Raw genomic sequence first — 12,403 nt, forward strand, 5'->3', positions numbered from 1 at the left:
CCATGACTCGTCAGCTGGGTGGCATATCTCCCACAGACCAAAACTTTTCATTCCCTGCATAACCTTAATTCTTACTTCTTTTGGTTTGACTTCTGATATACGCTTAACCATGTTATAGTTGCTACTAGGCATATTTAACAGCAATTCTGAGGTTCTTCTGATGTAATGCAAAATTATTTATATTTACCAACGTTTTGACAATTCTCAATTCGGGAACTTGTAAACTTCATCAGTTTTAATAAACATCATAGCAAATGCGACTTGCTTTGTTTGCCTATTGTTTATTTTTCGCCATTGTCTATGGGGGGAAAATATAAAATACTAACTAATACAGCGCGATAAAAAAACAATTAATAATTCCACTAGCAAACATTGAAAAATAAAAAACAGCAAAACTCAAAGGCTTTAAACGTACTAGTATATTGTAACTAAATGATAAAGATGAATAATGGTTGGCAGGCCGATAAACCCAACATACAATTAGGGTTGTCAAACGTCCTTGAACTTTCTATCAAAAATAGCCATCTCCTTGATCCTTGAAAAACATGTCATTGTCCTTGAATATATTTCTTTAAAAAAAAGCATTTTATACATTAATTATGAAAACATTTTTTATTATTATGAATGAAGAGAAAATATTAAGCTTGCCATCAGCAGCAGTTTTTCACCTTTTTTTGTACTTTTATATCTTTCATTAAAAACTAACACTTAGTAAATGACTTTGATATAACGGTTCACTTTTGATGAAGCAATCGGTATTTGGCAAAAACACCCATGTATCGTACACCAATGGCACATCGATAACATAATTAACATTGTGTAGCGTTCGCCATCCTGTCCGCTAGAAAACGGCAGTACACCTCCAAGATATCGGCAAAAACTGCCATAATTTACAGTCTGGGCTACCATACATCCTCTTTTTGGAGGATTTGCCCTCGTTTTTCATGAAGAACCATTAGGCAGTACTAAATATCTTTTACAATGGTTTGTATGGAAATTTGACCTTATATAGTAGGAAGTGACTATTTTGCTGTATGTTTAGGTCACGCAGCCTGTTGTTAAAGATAGGCGGTTAGGTTAGGAGAATGTGTATGCAAAAAGTTGATTTTTGCTATTTAAGGTTTCACTGGAGTTAAATTTGGATTAGGTTTAAGATACTATGCTGTAACCTTTAAGTTAGGTTAACAAGTAACTGTGAAAAATAGCTTTGAACGCATGTTTTTTTCCGATGAAATAGTTACAGCCTATATTGTAACATGAAATAGTTTCTTGTTATATATACCACTTTATAGTTTTACTTGCTCAACTGCCCTCTCATTAGAAGCGCGAAGGAAGGGTATAGTATCACGAATGGTGATACTGGTGTATAATGGTGATTCACCTTTATACAGAATAATAAAATTAGCAATTATGCTTTTAAGTTTGGTGACCATGCTGACACTAAAATATATTCTTTCACTTCGTGTTATGGTAATGCATGTTTTTGTCTTTAAGGGCTTGCCACATTTGCCCGACTTATTTGTTGTAATTATCATCGTTATTGCTATTAGTTTTTCATTCCGCACATTTAAGTCGAATAATAAAAAGAATAAATACCAGTCCTAATTTACGGACAGTGATGAACTTTTCATTGTTGCTGAAACGGTGTAGTATTTGAGATTCACACCTAAGTTACATAACTTTTTCTTATTTGTTAATTATAAATTCGTCAGCATGTGTTTCATTGTACTATAGCAATTAACGGTTATCGTAACTTTTCGCTCCACACAGTTAATGGCGAATAATAAGCAATACAATGCAACTTACCGTATTTTACGGACCATAAGGCGCAATTTAAATCCTTTTTTTTCCTCATAAATTGATCGTGCGCCTTATAAGCCGGTGCGCTTAATGTATGGATCATAATGCGCGCAACGTATTTTAATGAGCTTTATACGGTAACCCATACTCCTTATAATCGGGTGCGCCTTATGTATGAACAAAAAACTAATCAAAGCAATTTATTGACAGTGCGCCTTATAATCGGGTGCGCCTTATGGTCCGTAAAATACGGTACTATTGATGTTTAGTGCAAACTGATAGCCTTGAAAAATCTCAAAATAAAGCGCTGAATACATTACCTCCAGGGGGAAGTATTTTAGTAGTTACGGAATAGAAAATGTAACCATCTTGGGAAAATTTTTTCTAAGCGAGTACTGCTATGTCACAGTGCCATACGCCGGCATGAGACTCATCAATGTGTACTTGTCAAAAATTTTCACCTTCATGCCAATGTATAGCAAACAAACAAGGCAGTTTATAATAAATGAAGAACTGAAACTTCAGTGCCCATTGTCACACCAAAATTAGGGTTTTGTTTTGTTTTGACCATATTTTTTCGTCAAAACTGGTGCCATATTTTCCAGTCTTATCTTTTTGTAGGCTACCTTCACTTGTATATGCAATATCAGTCCTTAAAGTTAGCTGACAAGTCCAAAACAAGTTGGCATTAAATCAGAGTGTAGTTGTTAGTAAACATATTAGGGAACAGATTTTTAATAATATGTAGTCGTTAAGCAGTTATTGCCAAAATTGTATCTCAAATTTGGCTTCCCGTTATGATGAAGAGGGCGGCCATTATAATGCTGATAATATATGATGATGTAAAGACAATATGCCTGATAACTGGGATTTGTATTAGGTATGGTAGCTTAGCTAAGCGATTGGGATGGAATATGTCTCCTAAGTTAGGTGATTAGCAACAGGTAATGTTTATTTTCAGCATAGGAGAGTTTTAGATGACAGTACATGAACTGGTAAAGCATTTTCACCGCAGTTACCAGACAAGGCTACAGCCAACAGCTGAGACTAAAATGTACTGTTGGTTAACATTTACCTTAACCAGTAGAAATTCACCTACAGTAAGCTATTCTATTCTTAATGCAAAAGGTTCCAGTTATACACATAAGAACATGCAATAATTATACATATTACTCTTTACATGCCTGTCAATAGAAATATTCTATTCATACTTCATCAGAATACCTTAGTCATCTATATTGTTTCTTTTATTGTGATGTTATAAAAACCGCCATCTTCATCATAATTAAGTGATGAATTTGTGTTATTTTTCCACTTATTTATGGCAATAACTGCTTAATCACTACATATTAGCCAATATTGTTCATATTGCTGATTGATAGGTAGAAAACCTTACTGTCAACACCACGTGTCATAAAGTTTGATTCTTTTCTGTTATGTGTTTTAAAATATTTGCGATAAAAATGTTCAAGTAACCAACTGACACCATGCAATTTGTCAGTGTCAGTGGTGGGATTTAAATATTTTAACATCCGGTTCTCTTACTAGCAGCTTGCCATATTGACCCGGGGCCAATATATATAGACCTATACATACGCTTGTTAACAACCGACTTGTGAAAGTCATTAAAATTTCAAGAACCGATGCGAACCGGCTGAATCCCACCACAGCGTACAGTACTCATGATGAACACTTTTTATGTTAGGGGAATCCCCAACTTCTGTAAAGACCCTGGAATCAAAACTGCTAGGCGCGAGTAGTTTTATAAAATACGTGGTTGAATAAATGTAGATGGCCCATATACCACATACTGTTTTACAGAGATGTCAGGCTGTTATGAGTATGACTATTATTTACCAATACTAGTTATTTTACTGTGACTAAGCTTGACATGATGGAAGTTGTTCCAGAAAATGCCCCCGAACATTGCCCAGGAACTCAAAGTGAAGATGCAGGAAAAGCATCAGCTTGTGCTGGCTGTCCAAACCAAACAATTTGTGCCTCGGGTCAGATAAAGGAACCTGATCCTGACATTGCTAAAATTGCTGAATGTCTTTCACATGTAAAGCATAAAATTTTGGTATTTTCTGGAAAAGGTGGTGTTGGGAAAAGCACCGTCACTGCAAACTTAGGGTTTTCTCTGAGCTCAAATCCTGAACAAGAAGTTGGAATTCTTGACATTGATATATGTGGCCCGTCTATGCCACGTATTATGGGTGTTATGAATGAGCAAGTGCATAGCAGTGGTTACGGTTGGTCCCCAATCTATGTAGAGGATAATCTTTCTATCATGTCACCAGGTTTTCTTCTTAGCAGCCCAAAGGATGCAGTCATATGGCGAGGGGCGAAGAAAAATGGTCTCATTAAACAATTTCTGCGTGATGTTGATTGGGGTGAATTGGACTATTTGTTGATTGATACACCACCAGGAACATCTGATGAACATTTGTCCATTGTGAACTTTCTTTCAAAGGTATGTATATAAATATATAGTATATTAAAATATTTCTGTTAGTTATTCAAGGTGGATTATGTATACCAGTTTGCTTGTAAGTTTTGTTTGTTTTATCTATAATGTTGATAATTAAAATGTGTGTTAATGTAATAAGATAATAGTAAATGCTATAACCCACTTATAGGCAGGAATTGACGGAGCTGTCATTGTTACTACTCCACAAGAGGTTGCATTACTGGATGTTCGCAAAGAAATAAACTTCTGCAAAAAATTAAATCTACCCATAATTGGAATAATAGAGAACATGAGCAAGCTTGTTTGCCCGAAATGTCAACATACATCAATAATTTTTCCCCCAACGGCCAAAGGAGTTGCTGGCATGGCCAGGGAAATGCAGGTTCCTTATCTTGGTGATATTCCCCTAGATCCCTTAGTAGGAAAATGTGGGGACAATGGAAAATCGCTACCTCATACATTTCCTACATCGCCAAGTGCTATTGCTTACAAAAATATCACAGAAAAAGTTCAAAAGTTTTGTTTAAATAACGTTGCACCTACTTCTGAGGATACCATCAATTGAAGCTTTTATTGTGTATATTTTAGTTGATTTAAAATGAAGAAGTCATTAAAAATAAACTTTCTGCATTAAAATTCATTAAATCATTAAAACGAGTTTGGTGTTATTAATTGTGGTGTACAAAAAATAGCTTGGTTTTGTTGATAGCTACATGAAGCAGTTGGCATTTAGGACCATTAAACAGATCTATATTATTGGGCGAGAACAATTTTATTTCCGAGTTTCTCTCCGAAAGACTAGCATTAACATACAATTCTGCTTTGCTTTCCAATTATTTTGAATAGGTCCAAAATGAAACATTTCATACGTCAGCTTCTGAGCAATTAACTAAATATTTTTCAGAAATGATTCTGGTGAAATGGCTTCATTCTTGATCTGTGCATAGTGCACTACTTGCATACTATCCTTTCATGATTGAACACAAAAAATCAACCAAATTTAACATGATGTAGATTTCTATTATCATTTCAATATAAAATTTGCATCATATGGCAACAACACAGAATCACACTCTATTAACTATATATATGTACTGTCCTTAAGACAGTATTTGAAACAATGTGACTCATACCCAAATGTGAGGGCCATGTTTGGTGTGTGAAATATATATTTAACATTCCACTTATCAGAGTCATAGACTTCAACAAAAGGTAAATGCAAAACTGTTTCATTACCAGTTGAGTTTGGTTTTGCAAAAGGTTCCATTTCATAATTATACACGCAGCATATACCAAAATGTTATACTATAGATATATATATGTCATTTAAACAAATCAAAAATATCTGCACTTAAAAAATGACTTTTCAGTAGTTCTAAAAATGATCTTGTACTCTATAAATCTGCATTTCAATTCATAAAGGAAATTGAAATCATGAGTATACGGTTTGTGTAAATTTGAACCCTTTATTTTTTAAATCCTCTTTGGCCTCTTCAATTTGCTGTTTTAGCTCATGAGCAGCTTCATCACAGTTGTTAAATGTCATTACTCTGTAGATGATCACAATAACGGAATAAAGTCCAAAAATAAGAATAAGTACCAGGGGAAGTGGAAAGATGATTTGATACAAAGTCTGTGATATTCCTTCAACAAGATGAAATACAACTGTAACCCATATTGCAGCGAGAGTTGCAATGCCTACCAACCATTCCATAAGCTTGGTCATCTTCACGTTCAATAGTGTTTGCTTATCAACAATGAATGAACTACTGGCCAACCAATTTACCTGTTTTCCTGGCGTTTTACCTATAAAACAAAAAACTTGTTAGTTGTTTACTTTCTACCTTGCCTTTAAAGTAGAAAAACTCGTCTTCCTTGAAGGCCAACGATTATGAATCCAAGTGCTTGGTTAACACTGGTCACTTACAGCGTAGAAAAACTATGAATACCATTTATAAATTTATTATCGCGCTTTGATGATATTTTTATGTAACTTAAGCGGGTGGCAATGGTAAATAATTTGCTGGATAAATCTAATATTGATACAAATGTCCACATACGTCTGTGATCAAAATTCATTAATGCTTCTAAGGCAGCGGTTCTTAAACTTTTTTGAGCGCGACCCAAATCTGAGTTTCATGATCACCTTACGACCCAAACCTATGTCGCGACCCATTTTAATGTCCTATAGACCTATATTATATTATATTAACCTATGTCGCGACCCACCTATGTCACTATGTCGCGACCCATTTTCTGACCCTCCGCGACCCATGTTTGGGTCGCGACCCATACTTTAAGAACCCCTGTTCTAAGGTAAAGGAAAGATAATACGGAAACGATGCAAAACTTTCAGCATTTACAAACAAAGATCTTCCAACAACGTCAATATGCGCTACGTGTATATACACACAACGCAATCAATACCATTTAAAAGAAAAAAGAAAATGGTGACACTCCTCTGGGATGTCCCCGAAAATGAAACTTTATAAAAAATTGACATAAAAATCAAAAAAGTAATATTGTCTTCCTGAAATTATACACATGATAAAATCTAACAGTATTAAATGCTTGGGAAGCAAAGCTATTTTGGAAATTACTGTTAATAAAATATAGTTAACTCTTGACATGCTACTCTATTCTGCTTTTGTTCCCACTGTGTTTCTTAACCTATTTTAATACAGTAGAAATCATTTTTTGAAGCCCACTATTTTGGATCACAAAATTTTAACGAGTACTTTTAAATCACTCTTTTTACTGTATTGTTTATTTTTCGCCATTAACTGAGCGGAGCTAAAGTTACAGGATGCTAACCCTTATAATTACTTATAGCACAATTAAACACATGCTCACAAACAATTTACGAGCAGGAAAATGCGGCAAAGCCCAAGGGCTTAAAACATGCAAGATAGCAATAATAAATTTGTGCTAAGATGGTAGGTTAGCAACCAAACCCAGAATGGGTTTTGTAATGGCGAAAAAAATCAGCAATACAATAGACCGATCTGTAACCAGGTATTTTCTTTAGGCTACATTTACAAAATTTTTTGTTTAGGAAAATTTGTAAGTATAGCCTATAGGACTGACCTAGCCAGATACAAGTCATTATAGGTATATAGTAGGCTAGGGTCCAGTTTAGAAGTGCACAACTAGAGTAGCTGGGGTCTAGTATAGTTTTAGCTTGGTATGTTGTTGGTTTTAGGTTTAGAGTTTAGTATATAGCTATAAGCAGTTTCACAGGCTTTCGTTTACAGAATTCATTGTAACGACGTAAACCGACATAACATAGCACCTCACAAGTACCATTTTTTTGCGTGGCAATTAAATAAATTAGTGTGCCAGTTTGCAAGCTATTTTGCAAACACAAAACTCTGGTGTGCACATGAGATACTCTGCAGCCTGGACACCCTTGGCTCCTCACAGTCAGCTGTAAACTGAGGTTCCTCATTTAGTCCCCAATCCACACAAAAAAGACCTTAATTACAAAACTCGGTCATTTATTTCAAAATTTTCTGACTTTGTGCTCAGAGTACCGATTTAATTAAAAACTGAAAATTGTTGGCAAATTTTAATTTTTCTCATCGGTGTATATTTTAGCCTATATAGGCCAGGGTGGGATTATCCTTATGTACATTTATTTATATGTTCCTATAGGATACTTATATGTGTTGTGTTCCTATACTTACTACAGTAAATACAAAAAATTTAGGTTTGATACAAAATATACTTAAACTTTTTTGCAAGTATTATTTTATTATAAAGAGCGTAACATATCATATATATAATAGCTTAGAACAGGGCTACTCAACTGGCGGACCGCGGTCCGAATACGGACCTTTTCAGTGTTGAATCCAGACCTTATCTGTCTCAGCATTTACGCAAATGAAATCGTTCATCATTAGTTTTGTTATTCCTGCTTATTCAATTAATCAGCAAGTGTGTAAGTGGTAGCTCAAACTAGTCTTCTAGCGGTTTTTGTTAATAGGTCGTTTGTCGATCGGGGCAATCAATGAAGTCACAATGACATTTGTGACTTCATAAAGGACACGAGTTTTTTAACAAAACCAAATCCATTATCGTTGATTTGCAAAAACAAAAAAAACAGCAGACAATAGCACAATTTCAAACAAGCCTTGTTGACGTCACAATGCACAGCTGCGAGTCAGCGTTTTCAAACATGAACTTCATAAAGAATAAATTTCGCATCTGTATGACCAATGAAACCCTTCACCACTGCCTTCGACTCGCTCTCGCTACTTTATAACCAGGGTTGCCATCGACATGGACCCAAAAATAAGGACAGTCGAAAAATTAGATTAGCATTAAAAAAGCGTTTTTGTACATACTTTGTATTTATACGAGCCGTGGCATATCACATTCCATACTTTTTGCCAGAAACAATCTGCTCCAGCAACTCCTTGTTATTAGAAAGTGCTTCATGGATCTCACGACAGCTCAGGTCTAGGTTTACCTTTACTTGTAGCTGGGATTTGACTGTCATTTCACTAAGTCTGTTCCTTTCCTTGGTCCACTGCGCCGAAACAAGAGAGAACACTCTTTCCACACACGCATTGCTGACCGGAAGGGAGAAAATGATGCTAACTAGCTTGTAGAGCAGCGGAAAAGAGTCGTTTCCGGCAAAGATCTTCATCCACTTGGCCTCCGGTTCATCCTTGCGGAACACATCATCTGGAATCTTCTTGAGCAGAGCGTTAACAGCCGAGACTTCATCGAACAGCTCATCTTTCATTGCCATTAGAGGATCAACTTGCTTCGCCAACCCCTTCACTTCCTCGTACTCGATTGCTTGATCTTTCAGCAGGGTCCAGTTGATGTGCATTGGATGCTTCTCAAATCGATACCACTTGTTGATGTATTCCAAGGTAATTGTGTAGAACTCCTGGAAGCTCGCTTTGAGAACCTTAGCATGCTCTTCATCGACTGTTCTTAGTAGTTCGTCTGTTGTTGCTCCGAAAAACCCTGAACACTGGCGTTGCAATATTTTGATCTTGAAAGATTCAATTATCTCTGCCAGTTCTGGAAACAATGCATTTGACTTTTGCAGGAGTAACAGTGGTTTATTAAAGAGCAAGAGAGCGCTGTGGAGGAATGATACGATGATCAGTGACTCTTCTGATTTAAAGAAATCCTCCAATATTCTTGGTGGATGTTTCAGCGAAAGAAAATGCGCTTTGAGTGGTTCCCAGAGATCGATCATTCGCTCGAGTACAGCATCAAGTGTGGTCCATCGAGTTGGCGTGTGAGTTGGTAGAGTCGAATAGTTGCTATCAAGTTCCTCACAGAAATGCTTGAGCCTCATCGCCCTACCAGTTTGGCTTTTGAAGTGGCTACCAATCTTCAATACGATTGTTTCTATGTCAAGTGTGAGGCGCTCTGATCCCTTCTCTGCTGCGTTATGCAAAATATGAGCAGGGCAGCCGACTGGGATCAGATGCAATGTTTGCTCTTTGAGGCGAGAGAAGACGTTGTTTTTTCCGCTATGCTGTGATCCTCCAAAATTCACTGGTGCAATATCGGCAGAAAAGGATGACAGCTGCTTCATGTCTAGGCCATTCTCTTGAATCGATGAGAGAATAAAGTTCGTGATCTGTGCCGAGGTCTCGCCTGGCATCGATCGCAGGTCAAGAAGACGCACTCGCACTCCAACTTTGGCGTTGAAGAATCTGATGACTAGAGGAAATAGCTTCACCTCGTTGTGATTAGAGGCGTCAACCGAGATGGAAAAAGGCTGTACACCAAGTTCAGACAAAAACATTTTTTGAGCGTATGGAACAAAAACACCAGTAACAATGCTTGTAGTCTTGGTCCTGGCCGAAGCAAACTTCTTTGCGATGTTGGAATCGGGGAATATTGCTTTGAACAATCGCGATGTGCAATCGTTGGTGAGGAATGATTGCTGGTGTTTGACAGTATGGAATGCCCAGGTACCCTCAGCAGCAGCTGCCTTGTAGTCTGTGGTCGTTGGTGCTGATCGACTTGTGAAAAAATTATTCATCGACTGGCTCGAATTAATCATTATGACACACTTCTTGTGTTTTTCGGTATCAGTGTGAGTTGAAATAGCGGTCTTTCCTATGGCCTCCAGGTTAATGTCACAATTGCAGATATTGCAATGTGCGAAACACTCGCCCTTCAAGCTTCTTTTGATACCTTTGAATTCTCTCTCATAATCCTGATAATCGTCACGAAAAACGTTTTTACGCTCGCTCATTTTAACTAATCAGATTTAGCCTTATTAGTAGCTAAAACTATATTTTCAATATTATATTATATAATATTTATCTATGATATTTATCTAAATTATATAATTTAGATAAATTTATCAATGATTTATAGGCTAGCTTTACTACTTTTTAACCCAAGTGTCGACTGCACTGCGCGCTTTTCCCCATTAACAACCACTACGCAATAAATGCTGCCTTCGCCGCAGCTTATTCTGCTGTAGACTAAACAGCAGAAACCTGGTACTGCTGTTTACTGCTAAAATGACGTCCGCTGCGATAGCTTGGTACAGCCGAAACTGCTATACCACTCACTGCCCTAGCTATCTCACCACTTAGAAGTCAAATCCTGTGGTGTGTACGCCACGGGAGTTCCTTTCATTTATGATGTCATAAAATCTCGACGCAAAAGCATAATTTTAGAATATTATGCAACACAGATACCAGAGGAAAACGATCGAAGTTCTGTAGTTGTTGAAAATAAGACAAAATAAGGACGCAAGTCGAAAACAAGGACATTTCTTAGAAATAAGGACAGTTGAGTTTTCTAAGACACGGACCTTTAAAATAAGGACAAATCTTAGAAATAAGGACGGTATGGCAACCCTGTTTATAACCAAAATTTAAAGAACTAGCAAGAAATAAGAAATGCCAAATCTCCCACTAGCTGTGACTAACAGAACAATAAATAAATTTCGCTTATTGCTTTTGCTAATACCACTTTACCGGATTTTGTATATACCGTATTTCATGTGTTGTGTTAAAAAAATCCAGACATTTTAAAATTAAATTAATACCCATCCAGAGAATTATATTATTTTATATATCGTATTTTAATACATTTGTATGACTGTAAATTATTTCATGAGAGTTATAACGGACCTAAGCAAATTTTGAACTTTTGTAAATGGACCTTTGCTAAAAATAGTTGAGTAGCCCTGGCTTAGAACTTCAAAAATACAGTCGAATCCGCTTAATTCGGACACCGGATAACCCGGACAACCGCTTTATTCGGCCAAAATGCTCGGGAACGGAACAAAAGTAAAAATTGAACGTAAAAAACTCCTGTTAATTCGGACAATTCTCCGCTTAATTCGGACACAGGTTCGCAATTCCATCGTTAGGTTATGACACAATAAACAGTACTTCGTTCGTTTTAACACAAGATGCAATTGCATTATGAGTGATTATGGTGAAACAATGACGATCGATGCAGTAACAATCGACAGTGAACTCATATAAGGCCGTGCCAGCTTCATAGTCGCTTTTACTTCGGTACAATTGCGTCCATCTTGTAGGACAAAATTGTACAGAAAAGTTTAGCACAAAAAGTGAAATTGCTCACTAAAGTAAACGAAGACGTTTTATGCGATCAGTGCCAGTTACTGCAGTATAGCGCAGCTGCAATTCATTTATTACGCAACAGTACAGTATTTTAAATGCGTTTTTTGCCTTTATGCATGACCATGAAACGAACAATTGATTTTCCGCTTGATTCGGACAAAGCTGTTTCTCCGCTTAATTCGGCCAAAAGTGAGCGGAACCAAAGTGTCCGAATTAAGCGGAGTCGACTGTAGTTATATACAGTTATATGCATAAACTGATAGACATGTAATTTGAAGAAAAATTTGATTTGTCATTACCCTGTTAGTCTGTCTATTTCTACATATTAATAGTATCTTAAAGGGCTAGTTAAAAAGAGTTATTTATTGTCGTAGTAAAAGATGTTTCAATTGAGTAATAATGTAAATTTTGTATGGGTACAATTCTAAATAAACTGTAAAAACGTGCTTTTGATTTTGGAATTTCTCCATTTAAAAGAATACAGTTAAATATCATTATGGTATCATAGTAATTAATAATTAATTAGTAGCTTTTAGTTAACTGTATG

The 12,403-nt window shown here is 36.3% G+C and overlaps 2 protein-coding genes across 2 annotated transcripts; one reads left to right on the forward strand and one right to left on the reverse strand.

Moving 5' to 3' along the window:
- The first annotated feature begins 803 nt into the window (after window positions 1-803).
- On the forward strand, window positions 804-4,942 carry LOC143460117 (cytosolic Fe-S cluster assembly factor nubp1-like). The gene is made up of 2 exons (XM_076957514.1): window positions 804-4,273; window positions 4,440-4,942. The coding sequence occupies exons 1-2, from the start codon at window positions 3,692-3,694 to the stop codon at window positions 4,833-4,835; spliced, it is 978 nt and encodes a 325-aa protein (XP_076813629.1). The 5' UTR covers window positions 804-3,691; the 3' UTR covers window positions 4,836-4,942.
- Window positions 4,943-8,642: 3,700 nt separating this feature from the next.
- Window positions 8,643-10,502, reverse strand: LOC143458978 (zinc finger protein 862-like). Its single transcript, XM_076955898.1, has one exon. It carries the CDS (start codon window positions 10,500-10,502, stop codon window positions 8,643-8,645), a length of 1,860 nt encoding a protein of 619 aa, XP_076812013.1.
- Between the last annotated feature and the right edge of the window lie 1,901 nt (window positions 10,503-12,403).

This window comes from Clavelina lepadiformis, chromosome 5 (genome assembly GCF_947623445.1).
Source record: "Clavelina lepadiformis chromosome 5, kaClaLepa1.1, whole genome shotgun sequence".
Classification (NCBI taxonomy): domain Eukaryota; kingdom Metazoa; phylum Chordata; class Ascidiacea; order Aplousobranchia; family Clavelinidae; genus Clavelina; species Clavelina lepadiformis.

What these genes read in the sequence shown, in the direction of transcription:
- LOC143460117 (XM_076957514.1), top strand. Translation starts at nt 3,692, where the DNA reads ATGATGGAAGTTGTTCCAGAAAATGCCCCCGAACATTGCCCAGGAACT. An exon ending in TTGTGAACTTTCTTTCAAAG is followed by an intron (nt 4,274 to 4,439) that starts GTATGTATATAA and finishes ACCCACTTATAG; the next exon opens with GCAGGAATTGACGGAGCTGT.
- LOC143458978 (XM_076955898.1), bottom strand. Translation starts at nt 10,502, where the DNA reads ATGAGCGAGCGTAAAAACGTTTTTCGTGACGATTATCAGGATTATGAG.